The following is an 18,074-nucleotide window of genomic DNA, read 5'->3' on the forward strand; positions in this document are numbered from 1 at the left end:
GGGATATTTTCAGCACCCCAATCATTTTGGACCATTCTTCCACAAGACTGACAGTTCTTTTGCCTGGTGCTTCCTGATTAGTGGAGTCCTATCAGCTCAGCAGAAATAGTTGGTTTTCTTCCCCATAGATTGAGGAAGAGGAAAAATGTGCAACAAAGAGCAGATCCCTGATAAATATGAAAACAAAAATAAGTATTTTTTCCTTTTGTGTTATTACCCCAAGACAAGACCCAACACAACAATGGATATCTGTAACTGGGCCAGATCTTCATCTGATATAAATCAGCTTAGTTCCGTTAAAGACAATTTATTCAACTAATACAGAGTGCTTCCTTTCACATAGGCACTCAAATCATAATTACTCAGAATAATCAGAAGGATCACAATTAAATGTTTAGACCCTCCAGAAACAGATCAACTATCTGCTTGCCATTCATTATTAATATTTATACTGCAGCAATGCCCAGAGGCCCCAAAGAAGGTCAGGCCGCCCATCATGCGAGGCACTGTAGAAACTTGAACCCTATCTTAAACAGCTTACAATCTAAGTAAGACAAACCATACCAGAGTCACAGACTTAGTTAGCGATGGAAGAGATGCTTTAAATCAGTGGCTCTCAACGAGGGGACACGTACCCCTCGGGCTACACAGAGTTCTTGCAGGGGGTACATCAACTCATCTATGTATTTGCCTACTTTTACAACAGGCTACATAATAAGGACTAGCGAAGTCAGTACAAACTAAAATTTCATACAGACACTGACTTGTTTATACTGCTCTATATACTGTACACTGAAATGTAAATACAATATTTATATTTCAATTATATGGTAAAAATAAGAAAGTAAGCAATTTTTCATTAATAGTGTGCTGTGACACTTTTGTATTTTTATGTCTGATTTTGTAAGCAAGTAGTTTTTAAGTGAGGTGAAACTTGGGAGTACGCAAGACAAATCAGACTCCTGAAAGGGTTAGAGCAGTCTGGAAATGTTGAGAGCCACTGTTTTAAATCATCCACTCCACCTCCCTGCCAATGAAGAAGATACACTTCACATCTAGGAAACCTCCTTTTAATATTTTTGTAATTTAGAAAGGAAAAAAAAAAAAAAGCTAGGCAAAGTGTTAAATTTGAAGCTTGAGGAAAAAGTTATTTAAACCAGAAAACTGAAAGAAAAAAATATTAATTTGTAACAAATGGACAATATAAAAAAGTAATGCTGTACTAACTTAAGGAAGTTAGCTGTGACTAAACAGAAATATATTACATGGCATCTACCATTGTAGCTGCTGGAATTTATTCATTTTAGTTCTGAACTCAGAAATTTAAGTGCTTATTTACAATCACTGTTTAATTACAGCTGAACTATTGAATTAATATTTCCCTCTGCTACTCACTCTTACTCAATACAGGTGCAGAAGTAACTAATGAATTTTCAACAATAGCTACTTCGTCCTTGTCTACAATATACAGATAAGTTGACCTATGTTAGGTCAATTTACAGCCACCACATTAATTACTGTCGTGACTGATGTCCACACTACCCTTAATGGGTCAGTGGTGCACATCTTCACCAGGAGCGCTTCCACTCATCTAAGAGAGGCAGCGCGAGGCGCTGAGAGTCTGGTCTCTCAGTTCCCATCTGGCAGTCAGGCTGTCCCTAACCCCTTGGCTTCTCATTCCCAGCTGGGAACGTGGTCCCTCCAGAGCAGGGGGACAGCTGGGCTCTAGCTACCTGGCTTTCTAATCCATTTCAAGGCTCCAGTGGAGCTGTGAAATTGACAAGAATGACAGCCAACAGCCCATGTAAGGAACACAGATACACTGTGTTGCCCTAACTACACTGACAGAAGCCCTATGCCTCTCCTTGAGGTGATTTTATTATGTCAGCATAGTAGGGGAGTTAAATCAGCAGAAGGAGCATTTCAGTGTATCCCTCCACAGTTTTGTCAACAAAACAGTGTAGCGTAGACCAGGCCTTACAACCATCTAAGAATCCTAGTAGCTCCAAAAGCACAAATATTTGGGTTTCCCAGTTTCACTACTTGCAAAATGCAGGAACTCTCTTCATTGCAACATTTCTATTGTCTAATCCATTGGTCCCCAAACTTTTTACGTCACGCTCCTCCTTTACCCAATATGTGCCGTCTGCCCCTGGGGACCAGGGCTGGGAGTGAGGGCCATGGTGGGGGCTGGGGCCAAAGCTATGGCTGGGGCTGGGAGCAGGGAGGTGGGGACCGGGAGCCAGGGCCCAAGGCTACAGCTGGGGGCGGGTCTGGGGCCGGAAGTAGAAACGTGTCAGGGGCCAAGGAGCCAGGGTCAATGCCGCAGCTGGGGCTAGGGCCCAGTAGTGCAGCTGTGGTTGGGGGCAGGACCAGAGCAGAGCTGGGGGCAGAACAAGCTGGATGGCGCTTCCTGTGAGGGCTGGCCCGGGCTATACCATGCCCTCCCCCAAACGATCCTCTGCACCCCCACAGGTCAGGACCTCTGGTCTAATCTGTTCCTCAATATTTGTTTACAAGTAAGAACTTTTCCCCAATTAAATACAAAAACCATTTCATGCAACAGAATGGTGAGATCTTCCACCCACCATGTCAGGAAATCCAAATGTAAGGCTCTCAAACTGACTGACTCTGTATTTTGTATTACTCTAGACAGTATTATCTCAAGTGATCCAATGTGATTCTGTAGAAAAAATTTGTAGTGTCAGATTTAAAAATAATATTAAATGATGTTAAAATAAGTGTTTTAACTTATGTGTATGTCTATATAAACCCAGTGAGTCTCAGAAATAAACAAAGAAAACTGGAAGCGATACTAAATTTTCAGAGAAAAAATTATTATTAAACTGAAAATTGTGAGGAAAATATTTTAAAGAGTATTGCAAATTTAAATGAATAAACACTAGAAAACAAGGAAATTCTGTTACAATAAAAATTTTTCACAGCTCAACCTTTGCCTGAACTCAGTAAACTACCATCTCTCTATACAACACATAACCTTTTAAGGTGATTAAAGAATCTTGTGGAAGCCCATGCCCTAATACAACCATTTTCTTAATGCTGATGATGGGAGCAAATGTCTGACAAGCACTAGGAAGGCAGTCCAGAAGTTCTTGTAGTAGATCTCCATCATGGGCTATAAGAGCAGCAGCAAATAGAAGTTCCCTGATTAGCACCTTTTTTACTTTAGTCTTTGCCTTCAGTAGTGAGAGATTGAAGAGTTTCCCATCCGCTCGTGTGGAGACCCACTCCATCTTTCACGTTCTTAAATGCACAGTTCAGGAGTACCGCGAAAAAGATTCCAAAGAGCGTAGGGGCAAGAACACATCCTTGCTTCACTCCACTTTTCATCACAAAGCTGTCCAAAGCAGACCAATCAAATTGGACATTTGCTGTCATGTTGTGAAAGGAACAGATAAGAAAGACCTAACAAGATTGATGGACATCCTATCTTTTCTAATATTGCAAATAGACCTGCTCTGCTGATTGTGTCAAATGCTTCGGGTAAGTCCACAAAGGCAATGTACAATGGTCGGTTTTGCTCTCTGCACTTTTCTTCAAGTTGACACTGAGAAAATAATTATGTATATAGTTGATCTTCCAGCACTGAATCCGAACTGTGATTCAGGGTAGACACGATTCACCAGTTGTTGTAGGCGCACTAAGATGACTTTTGCAAAAGCTTTTCCTGCTACACTTAGTAGCGAGATACTCCTATAGTTGTTACAGTCACCATTTTCACCTTTGTTTTTACACAGAATGATGATCATCATGCATCTCTTGTGGGGGTTTATGATCTCCATAACAAGTCATATCCAGAATTGGAAGAGCCATAGGAACCTAGAGTATTTACCCAGATTTTACAGGGAGGAAGGGAAGATTCTGTGTGGAAGTGGAAAGAAGGGGGTAAGTGTTGTGTGCGTTCTGGGGCAAAAGACCTTGCCCTAGTGCTAGCAATGTAAAAGTATAACCAATCTTCCTGGAAGTTTCCAAAGTCCCTCCACAACCATTTGCAGTCCAAACAAGTCTGTCATAGCTGGAGTAAATCTTACAAGGGCTGTTACAATCCCACAATCAAGAAAAAAGGGATTGCTAGTTAAAACTGACCTGGTTTAGAGAGTAAGTGAAAGCAGCTATACAAAATAAAATAAAATATGTAGAGCCCTGTGTGGATACAAAAATTTGGATCCGCATCCAAGATAATTAAATTGTATTTAACCCGCGATTCGCACTCCACCTTTTATATGTATATGAATCCGCATCCGCACCCATGCCAGCCCCCAATCTCACTGTTAGAGCCCTACATAGATACAAAAATTTGGATCTGCAGCCGATCCGTCATGCGCAAAGATGGTAAACAATACAACTGCATCTGCGGATGCAGATATCCGCAGGTATAAAGCGGATATCCATGGACTTGAAGGGCTCTAAATATATGCACGAAACAGAGGCCTATTTGTGGTTCACTACTCTATTAGCAACTTGTCAGGCCTGACATACTCATTACACCTCACAATCTGGTGTCATGTTATTTATTTAAAAAGGTGACATGTAATATATCGTTTGAAATCCAACACCACACTGGTCAGCAATGTCACTGTGAAATGTTTGTAACAACTCAGTAGGTGAAATTATGGATACTCTCATATTATGTCCTGGAGATTGTAAACAGACAAAGGTGACAAAACAGGTTTCTTTTCTATCAAGGAGAAAGAAAATATGGGGACAGATGCCTGTCCAGAAAGAGGGCTCTGACCTGCTGACTCTGGCTCAGCCAGTGGCTAAACCTCCTGCAGCTTTCTAAGGGGAGGAGGTATGACCCTAAACACCCCTATATTCACATTTGCCCACTATTGTAATAACCTTTGTACAAAATATGCCTTTTGAGGTACCATTTGAAAATTAGCAACTCACTGATCATTATGAATATTCTAGCGTGATGTATGTATGCAGTAGGTATTAAGAGTCGTGGATGTATGCTAGAATTATGACTAAAGTGTGTTTAAACCAGGCATGGCAGGGGGAGGTGGTAAACAGGTTTGCTTTAGACAAAAGGAATATGTATTTGATTCTCTGACCAGCCTGATCTTCAGGCAAGGACATTGATGGTCCATTTTTACATATTAGGTAAACAAAGCTATTAAGCTAACAAGCTTAATTCCTAAAGATTTAAGCTATTAATTCAACTGGTTCTTGAACCTGCACTATTTAACATTTTTATCAACAACCTAGGAGAAAACATAAAATCATCACTGATAAAGTTGAGAGATGACAAAAAAAATTGGGGCATGTTAAATAATGAAGAGGACAGGTCACTCAGAGAGCAATCTGGATCGTTTAGTAAGCTGGGCACAAGCAACCAATATGCTTGTAAATGTATACATCTAGGAACAAAGAATGTAGGCCATACTTATAGGATGGGGGACTCTATCCTCGAAGCAGTGACCCTGAAAAAGATTTGGGGGTGGGAGTTGATAATCACACAAATGCATGCAAATCACACAAATGCATGCACTTAGAACTGCATTACTGGGGGGAAGTGTTAGAAAACTATGCCCAGTGCATGTACTAGATGGACTAATTCTACCAATTGCTTATTTCTAAAACTAATTTTCTTCTTGGCTGGCAAGGCATCCTTATGGAGGGTGGTGTCCTTAACAAGGCAGAAGACTGAAATCTCAGTCAGTCTGAGGTTCTGAGCAACACAGAATTGTTTTCTTAGCTGATGGAAAAATACTTTTTTCCTTCCTTATAATTCAAACAGATTAATTTTATTCAAAGTTTCTCCCTCTCCATTAAAAAAAAAAAAAAGTCACCTTTGAAATGAGAACAAATGTGAGAATTTTCATCCTTAAGTTACATGCTTGGGAACAGGGGCTTGTACAGAAAATGCCTTCTCATGAAGTCTAACTGTGATGCCGTTACCAGGATGCACTAATATCTTGATTAAACTTTTCCTTCCTTTGCTTGAAGCCATTGCTTCTTGTACTGCCATTTCCTGAGACTAATTTTTTCCAATCCTTCAAATACTGTCAACAAGAAGGTATTTAAAAGTCATGTCATTTAATCATGCTTAGAGTAGATCGGACACATTGCTTAAAATGCCATAGGCAATCAGGGGCCCAACTACAATAACAACTCTCAATGTTAACACTGTTGGACCTGAACCAAAGGGAGAATTTTCACACACACAAAGTCTCCTATTTTAGAAAGATCCTCTGTTGCAAAACTAAATGATAAACACAGGAGTATAATACCAGAGAGTTTCCATTTATGCAGCATGCTACAGCACAATAAAATTTAATTGGACAAAAAACTCTTAGGGTAGAAGTTCTAGAATGTTTATGGTGTTTTATTGAAATCTGTTATATTTTTAAACAGATGAGACAAAAGTTATCCTTGGGTTCCTGGAATGTTTCAAGATAAAGTCATCACAAGTCAAAAGGTAGTGGAAATTCTCTCTCTCTCAATTCAGGCTTCTATTAAAATGGTTACAGCACCTACAAGACATTGCTTGATTGATACTGGCCATTTTAATATGAAATTTAAAGTTGCTCACTGAAATTTGCCATTTTGCTCCATAAAAATGGTACCTTTCATCAAAGATTGATAGATTTTAAGACCAGAAGACCATGATCATCATGTAGTCAGACCTCCTGTATATTAACAGTTAAGGAAGTTCACTCTGCATCAAGCCCAGTTTGAGTTACAGCAGATTTTATAGGAAGATACGCAGTCTTGATTTAAAGATTTAAAGTGATGAAGAACCTACCACAACCCTTGGTAAGTTGTTCTAATGGTTAATTACCTTTATAGTGAAAAATTTGAGCCTTATTTCTAGTCTGAATTTGTCTAGCTCAGCTTTTGTGTCACCAGCTCCCAGTTTTCTGGTCCCATCTTCACACACCAAGATTGCAACTTGCCTTGCTACTTCCTCCAATTTTTAGAATTAAAAAATGATCTCCTAAAATCTAAAAATGCCTTTATAAGTGTCTTATCAAATGTGCTCACTAACAAATACTACACCGGTTAAAAATCTCCATTATTACAATTACTTTCAATACTGATATAGCTGACACCTGCTTCATTAAGTAACTCCTCTTCCCTTGTTAGCTAATGTGGAAATTATTCCCTCCACCACCACCTATTTTTCTAACATGTACTTGTGGGCCATTTCTGTTTGCATGAGCTTTACTGTTATGTGATGCAAAGTAAATCAAAATTATTTTCATAGATATGAAGCTCTTGCTTTTCCAGCCTATTACCCATTCTCCCAGAATTTGCACAGACCAATAGCACAAGTGTGATGCTTGTGTCCCCTTTTAAACATTGCCTTTATAGTTAGATATTCTCATTTACCTTCACCATATAGGCCATAGACCCACTGCGGTCTCTGCCTGCTGACTTTCTCTATTTCTTTTGATGCACTCTGGAATTCTCTCATTGCAGTTTATTTTCAACAATCACATAGTTTCATGTAGTACAAATTATGCATAGTCAGTTCATGTTCAATCATGGCCTCTTATCTATTCATCTAGATTTTCACACCACGCTACTCACTATGGTACTTGAGAGCTTATCTGGAATCTCAGTTACAGCAAACATGAAAATTGAAATCACACGCACCGTGGAGACTGAAAGGGCAATAGCTTTGTACTGGTAGCCATTTTAGCTATAGAGTGCAGTGCATTCTTGAAAGGAAGAAAGAGGGATAGGATTTCCCATATTTCCCAGGGTACAACATCTGTGACTCTCCCAGTGGCACAGTTCCCCCTAACCCACAAGCATCCTTGCTTGAGAAAGAGACCAGCACCTGCTCTCTTTCTCCCAACACTGGCTTTCTCCCTACCACTGACTCTCTCTGGTCACCTCTCCCCAATGCAAAGAAGCTTCTGTCTGCTGGCAGAGCTATCTCCCGGATTCAGAGACTGCCTTCCTCTACTCACTTGTCTGACCTTCTAGCTGGTGCCCTATTCATTCCCTCCTGCCAGCTAGTCAGTCTCACGGTCATTTCTACTCCTATTTATATTTAGCAAATACTAAAGCCAACTGTCACATCCCTAATTAGCCCTTTATCATCTATTAGGAAGCCCCTCAAAACTGTGAAGTTCTGATGTAATAGCCTTCAGGAGCAAATCAAAGGAAGAGGGAGGGTTTAAAGAAAGGGGGGTAAAAACTGATGCAAGATCTTGAGAGACTGAACAAACTTAATTTATTAGCTTTCATAAAATTACATTTAAAGAGGAAACTAACTCTACACAGTTATGAGGGGCACAAGTACAGAAGAGGGGAAGGAATTGTTTGTCTGGACCCCAAGGGGGTAACATGTTAAAGATGAAAAAGGATACATTTAGATGAAGTATTAGGAAACGCATTTTGAAAAGAAGGTCAACTAGACAGTGGAACTCTTTGGCTTATGATGAAATTATGGCATAGTCACTAAACTTATTAAAGGAAAAGCAATACATTATCTTTCCTGAGTCTGAAGCAACGGTTTGTACTAGATGGCCAAGAGTTCCTTTATAACCTTATGATTCTATTAAGCACCCAAACAATTCTATTTTCTGGTGGAAAGGTATTTAACAGCAACAAAAGCTTTCAAAAGGTGGTTCCAATCAAATTTATCCAGACCGCTGTGTAAAGAGGTGCTTTCACAATTCTGGCTATCTTCACACGCAAAGGTGAAGCCAGCACTTTAAGTTTTAGAATAACCAATGGTGAAAAAAAAGTTTTTTTTTAAAAGTTGTCTGTGGTTTTAAACAAACAGTGAAACACTTGCAAAACCTTGTTTCCAATCTCAGTGGATTTTTTACTGCCCCTTCATGCACTACAGACATTTTGTCTTTTAATAAAGCAGTTGTCTGAGAAATATCGTTAGAAAGACAGTTTTCATTTTCCAGGTTACTCTCTGCATGACAAAGATGCTGTTTCTACAGAATCCATGCCATTATTCTTTGGGTAGCATTAATTCTAGCAGTTACCGCATAGTTCCAGAACCAGGGACGCACAGTTCCTGTGAAAAGCTGGGATACTATTTTACAGAGCAGGGACTCTGTAACATCAAATCTACATGTGAAGGAAAAACATTTCAAAATACTGAGAGCTTCGTATAAGTAGCCCCCTTTAGAACAGATTTTCAATCACTGCTAGAGAGTATCAAATATAGACTTTTAATCTAGATAGGTGTTTCCTTTGCAATATTACAATAGTTACTGCTCAGATATTTTTGAGGGGTTAAAGGTGGGAGGGGAGTTTGACTTTTAATATCCGTGAAAGATGATGGCTTGGAAGCCCTGAAGACTGAACACTTAGCACTTATATAGTGCTTTACATGTTCAAAGCACTGTATGGACATTACCTAATTAGTCCTCGACACCCCTGAGAGTCAGGTGGGCAAATACTCAGATAGGGACACCCAGGGCTTATCTACATGAATATTTATTGTTTGCGGCAAGCTGGGGTGTGAATCTACCCCACACTAGTCTGCCATGGGCTAACTATCCATATGGATGCTGCTGATGTGCATTAACACTATGAAATGGGACTAGATCAAAGTAATGAATGGACTATTAGTACACCTCAGCAGTGTCCACATGGACAGTTAGTCCACGGCAGACTAGCACGAGATAGATTCACATCCCAACATGCCACAAACTAAATGTTCATACAGACAAGTCCTGAAAAAACAGAGGTAAAGTGACTTGCTCAAAGCCAAATGGAAAGTTAGAGACACCCCCAGAATTAGAATTCAGGACTGCTTCTGTCCCAACCTCCTGCTCAGACTTTCACATAACGCTGAACTTTTATTAAACGTTCACAGGCAGTAGCACCATAAATTTTCCCCAGAACAAATACAAAGGCAGTGGTAGTGCAAGCTTCCTCACACCAGCCTGGTCAGTATCGCTAAATCCTCAATCCTCAATTAACTGCCTCTGGTGAGCAGAGAGTTCTGTCTTCATACTCATTCAAGTCCTTTGCTTCTTGCCAGAGACTGCCAATGAGTGTGCCAAAACATGATATGGACACCTGTCCACTGGTAACAGAACTGTTACCAATGTGGCAGTCTTTATTAAATTAAGTTTGTATGTCTTCAGCTGTATCAGAAACAGTGGGAAGAGTAAAACTGGCATGGTGAAGCAGAGACACAGCAAAAGGAGCTGAACATATTCCCCACAGAGGTGCATTTAGAGAATACAGTACCTGTAATAAAGCTAAAAAATAATTTTAGATAAGGTTGAACAATTAAAAATAAAAAGCGCAAAGCCAAAAACTTTAAAAATTAAGGTTCCAGTAATAACAGATCCTGTATATTTTACATCAGTGGTTCTTAAAGTGGTTCTCAAATTGAGATACATGTAACGGTCGTATGCAGATTGCAATCTGATGGCATATAGGCTGATTTATAGTATCAGAATAAGAATCCACTGTAATTGCACTGATTTAACTTATGAATATGGTGAGCCAAGTGCTTTTCAATTTTAGATGTGGTGCACTAGGTTTCAGTGAAAACTGCTGTTTTACGGTGTACGTATAATGTGAAACAGTAAATATATTGTCACAGAGAAATGATGTTACTCTTGGAACCTTGACTTTTATATTTCCTGAGTCTTTGTGACTGCCATCTTACAATCACATTTTTATTCAAAATTGTTTAACTAACTTTAGAGGGATTCAATAGGGCCATTCACCTAATTAAAGTTAAGCATGTGCCTATGTAGTTGCAGTACCAGGGCCTAATTTCTTATGCTTTTTGTTTAGTTTTTAAAGAAAGATAGGCATTTGAAGCTTCTGAGCTCTGCCAGTTTTTCCTAAAGGAGCCTGTAAGCATCTTGAACCAATCACTGGATAGCTGACTGGCCCTGCATACATGTGCCGTGTATGTCTGTTGATTTAAAATTTACACTGTATATGTTTAATATGCAATTTATAAGTGGTCCTATTTTTGTTAAATCAAAATCAATTTTATTTCAAGTCAAGAAAGACACAGCTCCTCCATGAAGACCATGTTCACACCAAGTTTCAAAATCTGGCTATTTTTGCTGTAGCTGCGATCAACAATATGGTTAGTTCTTCCCTTTCCCATGGCAGAGAAGCAGTAATCTTAATCACACTCCATAATTTAAGGGATTTAGATCAAACTTTTAAAAGATTCACCTTACAAGCAACAGAAAACAGACAGTTACTATGGAAATTGTTCTGCAATCACTTCCACACATCTGCCAAGTGCACAGGATGGATTACTCACTTTGAGCACTGAGCTGTAAATGTGAGCATAAATGACACGAGATTGCTTTGCTACTCTCGGCACTAACAAGAAAAATGCACAAGAACTCAACATTTAAGGCAAAAAGAAAAGGCTATTCAATCTAACGTGCAAGGAGTGTGAATGTTGAATGATATATATCTCAGTGTCATTTCAGGTCATTTCAATCTAAGACTTTCATATAAATAAATGCAATGAGATGCATGAATGAAGTGAATACAGCTGTACTGTGCAGGATTAAAGAATAATTAACTGAATTACAGGTAAGCAATATTTCCAGTTATAGGAAATGTATCTTTCTAATTAAAAAGATACAGCCAGTAGTTTCCCCTTCCTCTTTTGTAAGACATGTAGCAAAAGGAAATCCATGTCAACGAATTAGAGTTGTTTAAAAATTTTGCATTGTAATTTTATAAACACGTATCTAGGGTTGTGAAGTCTTCCTTTATAATTACAATTATCTTGTGAAAACTTATTATGGGTGAAATGGGCAGAAAAGATGTCAGAACATGTACAGAAAGAAAAGTGGGCCTGGAAAGTGCAAATGTAATGGTTTTTTAAACCAAATGGGTTTTGAAAAAATTAAGTGGGACAGTTCTTGAAAAAACAAAAAAGTTTTGGACCTCATTTCTTATCTTTATGTTCTATAATGACTGGTTTTATTTATTTAAAAAAACCCACATAGAATCATAGGACTGGAAGGGACTTTGAGAGGTCATCTATTCCAGTCCTCTGCACTTATGGCAGGACCAAGCATTACTTAGCTAAATCATCTCCTCATACATATTGTAGCAAACTTTATTTCCCTGTTATTTTAAAAGGACTAAACTTTAAACATTAAAGAAACAAATTATTTTATTTTGGGACTATCTCCAGCTAGAAAGATCCTTTAGGGAATTTTCATTTTACTTATATACACAGACTACTACCACACTTGTTGGCAGGATATGAAACATACCAAACATATACAAAATAAATGAGGAAACAAAAAATGTATTTTATAAAAATAGGTTTATGGATATAGAAGAGATTTATTAAAAAATAAATAAAAAGGCAATAATTGTAAAACAATACTATTATTAAATATTTGTAACCTGCATTTTAACAGGTTAAAGTTAACATTTTATTTTTTTCAGTAATTATGAGGTGGTGGAGAAATCACTAAGAATGTTAATATTCACTTACTTGTGATCTACCTCTTCATTGCTCAGCAAAGTTATAAATGACAACAAGCAATGCTAAGAACATTGTTGGCACTGCTGATGATGCTAGTGCACAGACATGCTGTATAAATTGAGGTTTTTAAACTAGAATAGCCAGGTTAGATAAAAAGCCACAATTATGAGCTAATAATCAAATATATTTTAATACAACTATTGGAACTGAACTTTAATTGTGTTTGATCATTTTCTTTAGGAGAAAAGCAAGCATTTTGGGTTATCTTTTTATTTCAACTTTTGCTAACATAAAATTATGGTTGGACAGCAACCATACAGGAGGAACACAGAAGAATTAAGGTATTTTGCATGAGATTGGTACAGAGGCCTGTAAGAACAATCTGGGGTTCTTGTAGGGCTTACCTTGCCTTCCTCAGTTACTTGCCAGCAGGTAGAAACTGAACAAATTTCAATTAGACACTACTTTCCAGAACACCTTTATTCAGTTTAGTATATTCCACAATCCCTGGTATTGTATGAGGCTATCTTCAGCTGGTACAATACCAGGGATGATGCACCAAAAGCACAAAGCAAGTGCAACTTCAAAATGAGAAAATGTATCCTGTTTTGCTCAATGTTCCATAAACCAGTCTTCATAACCAGGCTGGATTCAAACAAATCTACTGTGTAATTGAATTTGCAGGTCTCAGATAGTTCTTCGGAAAATACCAGGGTTGGCGCAAAGTCTGCTCTGAGCTGATGTTGGCTGCTGCAGCAGAGATTATTCCATTTGCCCTTCCCCTGGAGTCAAGTAGCCAGGTTGAAACAATGAAGCATAATCGACAGCTTCAGTAAATCTTCTGTGCTTGGACAGCCATTGCATATACTATGTGGAGACTTACATATTTAACTGTATGCATTGGTAACAGTCCTACTGAAGTCAATGGGATTACTCACAACTCATAAGTTTAGCACATGCTAAAGTGTTTTCAAGGATCAGCACCTTAATCTCTCACACCATTCAATCTCTGCAGCCCGTTAATAGTTTTTATTGCTGAGCTCTGAACTCTTTCCAAATGGTCTCTTTCTGGTATTGTGGAGTCCAAGACTGACTAATATCCTGGATGTAGTCTCATCACAACCATCAACTCCCTGCTCTTTGATGCTTGTCTGTATACAGTCTACTCTGGTATAGAGAAGCCATATCTAAAGCCATATCTAATTTGCTGTCAACCATCACCCTCAAGTCTCTTACAGCATCACAGCTTTCCACTGCCCTTCCTGTGTGTTGCCTGGGGGATTATTTTAAATCCAGAAGAATGCAACTATATATGTCTGAATTAATCTCCTTTTATTTCCTGCCTATATTTTTAACCTCTGTAGATCCCTTTATATCTTTTTTGCTTCACCAGTTTGTAAGTCTCAAAGTTTAATTTTATCATCATTCTGTTTACTTCCTCTTCCACATCATTAAGATATTAGAGTAGATGTAACAAATTGTTGAGGTATTTTGTAATCCATGTTCCCCAACACGTCACACTTCCATTATCTTTCATTTACAACTGAACAGCCCATTTTCAATTTATGTAACCCTTGAATATGAGCCCTGTATTTGAATAAAAATATCAAGTCAGATTTCTAGTGAATGCATTACACAGGTCCAGTTATATTGCCATTTCCCTTTGTGTACTAATTTTGTAATTTGATGAATAAAAGCATCCGATTTACTTTACAGCTTCAACTATATTACTCAGATTCAACTTTTTAATTTCCAATTATTAGCCCCTGACTTTGTGGGCTGTCAACATATCAGGTAACGAATAATTCTTTACTACCAAAACCTCAACAAAAATAGTCTTTATTAGGGTAGAATAGAAGAGTCAAGATATCCAAGGGGAAGCAGCCAGTGAGCGCCACTAACATCCATTTGGAATGTATAGGTAGGTACCTATATCTGCAAGACTTTCAGGCCTCAGAAGTAGGCAGAATAAGTCTTACAGTGCAAAGATTGGTAAAGAGAAAACTTCAGACACAAGCTAATACTTAACACTGCTTATTGTCTTCTTTCCCAATATTCATTCTCAGGTTTTTTGTGGAAGAAATTAATGAGAGTTTGTAGTAGTCTATTAACCATAAAAGTATGAGCTCATTATACAAATGCTGATCTGATACTTGTGGTAATAGTGAGCACATAATATAGTTATATGACCTAAGAATCTTTTTAGATGTATTATAAATATGGATTTATCAGAAAACACTGATAAAATGAAAAATTAACAGTGAGGCTCTTGTAAAATTAGATTTTGAAACACAGCACCTGTAAAATTAGAGACAAGTTTTGGTGCATAGATATCAGTGAAATGGATCTTAGCATGAACAATATGTGGGAGAGAGAATATTTACATGGCTACTTATCTGATTGCTCCTGAAAATCAGATAGCTTGATATGTAAATATCATCATTTGCACCTGCAACAGTAAGCACATGGTTAGGCCTCTATAAAAATCAGGCTCTTTGGGACTGTCCCTGCAAGTTGCTGATTGTCCTCAATGCTCACGGACTTCAATGGGAGCTGAGGATGCTCAGCATGTCCCAGGGCGGAGCCCTTAGTGTGTTCTGAACGAATATGGACCTAACATCATGGGTATAAATCTTATGTGGATACGTCCAGGAACTGGGACCAAATTTTATCTGTTACGACATGAATCTCAAAAAACTCCAGTGAGGTTGCTAGAGTTTCTCTAGATTTACTTTGAGTGTGATCAAGATTAGAGTCTGGCCCTTGATCTTTATGGGCCATTGAATACTGGCTCTCTTTGGTGTCTTAGTGCTTTATATGGTGCTGTAAGAAATCTATTCAATGAGCTAACCAATATGACTTACCAGGTAAGATCAATGATTAAATTTCTCTCTTGAGGGGCTATTTCAGCCAAAATGTCCAGATTTATTATTTTAGTTTGATAAAAAATTTACAATTTGTAATATCCAGAAACCTGTTGACTGACTATTAAATGAATAATGTTTGTATCTTTTATGTATCTTAAACCTGGAAAACACTACAAATTGATAAGATATAAACGTTTCTAGAAAAAAGTTTTAAAAATCATGATTCCTCTTCAGTAGAGGGCATCCTTCGATAGGCTGCTTAACCTCATTTGAAATATACTTGGCAGGCTGCACTTTATACATATGTAGATATTACCAATAATAAGAATATTGTATTTTGAGGACACCTTAGAGTCAATAGGACTATATATTAGCCATTGATTAGGAACTTGATTTTGGATCAGAACTCAATAGCCTAGTCTTCTAGATGAAATCCTGGCCCCCCTTAAATCAATGGGAGTTTTGACATTGACTTTAATAAAGCCAAAATTTCACACCCAAAAAATCAGACTCCTCACAAGCACTTGGGCTCTGTCAACGCAGACCCCAATGCAGGGTCAAGGCTTCAGAATGCAGGCAAAATGTTAATTTATATTAACTTTCCACATCAAAATCTCATCACGTTCTATTAAGAGTTAAGTAAATTTAATGTTTAGGATCAATGCTCAGGGACTAAACATGGATATCTTGCAAAAATCAACTGCTGTGCAAATGCTGCAGTTGAGTTTACCATACACAGTGATGACTGCATAACTGAAATCATATTGCCACTTACCTGAAGAAACACATGGATGTTATTTTTATTTGGATTTAATTCACATCAGAAGCTGTTAGCAAATATTTCAAAGAGTAAAAAAGTTTTTCTTCTCCTGATAAGAATAGGCTAAAAAATTTAGTGTTATTTGTGTGTGCAGTGGCTTCAATATATAATAGTCATCACGGGTTGTAAGTATGTGAACGTATGAATATGTTCCTATGCAGCCATACACACACCTTTTATTACTCTACGAATTTTAGTATATTGGACATACGTTAAACAGAAAACTGACCTTACAGTTTTACTTTCAACTGAATTACTTACATTCCAAAGCGCAATGTTCCAGAGACGTACGTCTGCCAGTGTGCACAATAAAACATGAATGTCCCAGCAAAACAACAAAAGAACATCCAATCAGGGTTCGTCCCCAGCTGCACAGCAATACAAGTTCCCAAAACTACAAAGACTGCAGAAGAAATCAGACAAAAATAAACATGCATGTACAAAGAAATCCTTATAAAACCATATATAATTCTGGCAAAGGAACCATATAAACAGGCACAGTGTTATTATAGCAAATTGCTACATTATATAGTAAACACTTTCAGCAAAATTACAGGTCACAAACAAAAACACTTCAAGAAATGCAAATGTTTCATTGCTTTGTTATTGCTCTTCACTGAGGATGCGCAGCACCTCACAGGGTGACTGCTGAGATGCTGCTGATTATATGCTATACAAAGGTATTGCAATTCACAGTAATCTTAAAAATCTTGAAATGTCTCATCACAACAAAATTGAAGAGCAGCAGCTAGGGCAGTTTGCTGTACATTGCAGAGGGTACCTGTTAGAAATAACCAAACAGGTTGTCCCGGGGTGGACTGGGGTGACAGAACCCTTTATTGCCTGCTCGTTCCACCACGATGCCACAAGTGAGCAACGAGGGGGTTACTTTACAATCCTTTTATCCATAACAGTATGTAAATGTATACATTTTCAGCAACTCCCCATAGACCCTTATTTGGTTACATTGATACCTATAATTATATAGTTAATATTCATTTTAATACAATTATACCTGCCCCTGTTTGTTGTTTACAGGATTACCATACAGAGATCAGGCACATCACCTTAAAACCTATAAATTTTACACTAACATTCTTTGAAATAAAAGCATGCCGGGGGAGAAGGAAGATAATGCTTTCTTCCCCACCAAGGCCTTACTCAGGAGTGGTGATAGTGATTTTATTAGCCTCATTCCCAGCACAGATGGCCAGGAAGGGAGGAAAAGAAGAAAAAGATAACAGACTAACAAAAATTCACACCAATTAACAGAACAAAGTTTCCCCTTGCCTTGACCCCATTCCCTGTAGTTTAGACCTGATTACTTGTCCCGCTTTTAAATCTTTATTCGCCTACAGTACCCATTCCTACTCAAGTCACTGGGAGCTGACAGGGCATGCAGCACTTCCCATAAATTGCTGAGAATCTCCTGTGATCAAGCCCTTAACTCTGAATTGCCTTGTTTTTATTTGTGTTCAAGTTTGCTCTTTTCTTTTGCTGCATCTTTCATTAGAAGAAATTCCAAGTTTTCTCATGCGAGAACAAAAAAAGCAACTATGCATTCTATACATTTAAAATTACCTAGTCATGATAGAATGATTATCCATCAAAATGTAATGCTAGAGCCTTATAAACTGATATAGGTACACAATCAAAGAGAATCGGAATCATTCATTAAAAAGACACAGGGTTAAAGTCACCTCTGCTATAAGTGGGTGCAACTTCACCAACTTCAACAGAACAGACCATGCTTGAGTCAGGGCTGAATTTGGACTCTCACTGTCACATAGTTTAGGCCCAAAATCTGGGTTTAAAATTGTTTTAATAAAGTATCTAAAACTAAATTAGAAGCATTCTTTGTACTCTAAATACAAACTAGGTAAAGTTGCAAAATTAGGATCAAATTTAGCAAGGCATGTGTGTAGACCCCATGATGTAAACAGAATTA

At 38.0% G+C, this 18,074-nt stretch overlaps 1 protein-coding gene across 3 annotated transcripts in view; it reads right to left on the reverse strand.

Annotated features, from left to right (window-relative positions):
- Positions 1 to 18,074, reverse strand: part of CEPT1 (choline/ethanolamine phosphotransferase 1) — a 71,481-nt gene that overhangs the window by 16,141 nt on the left and 37,266 nt on the right. For all 3 annotated transcript variants that reach the window (XM_067531819.1, XM_067531820.1, XM_067531818.1), the window contains exon 4: positions 16,388 to 16,529. In XM_067531819.1, the coding sequence (XP_067387920.1) occupies positions 16,388 to 16,529 (142 nt within the window). The remainder of the gene's footprint in view (positions 1 to 16,387; positions 16,530 to 18,074) is intronic.

This window comes from Emydura macquarii, unplaced genomic scaffold (assembly GCF_026122565.2).
Source record: "Emydura macquarii macquarii isolate MOO-44397 ecotype Brisbane River unplaced genomic scaffold, CSIRO-AGI_Emac_v2 contig_3220, whole genome shotgun sequence".
Classification (NCBI taxonomy): Eukaryota; Metazoa; Chordata; order Testudines; family Chelidae; genus Emydura; species Emydura macquarii.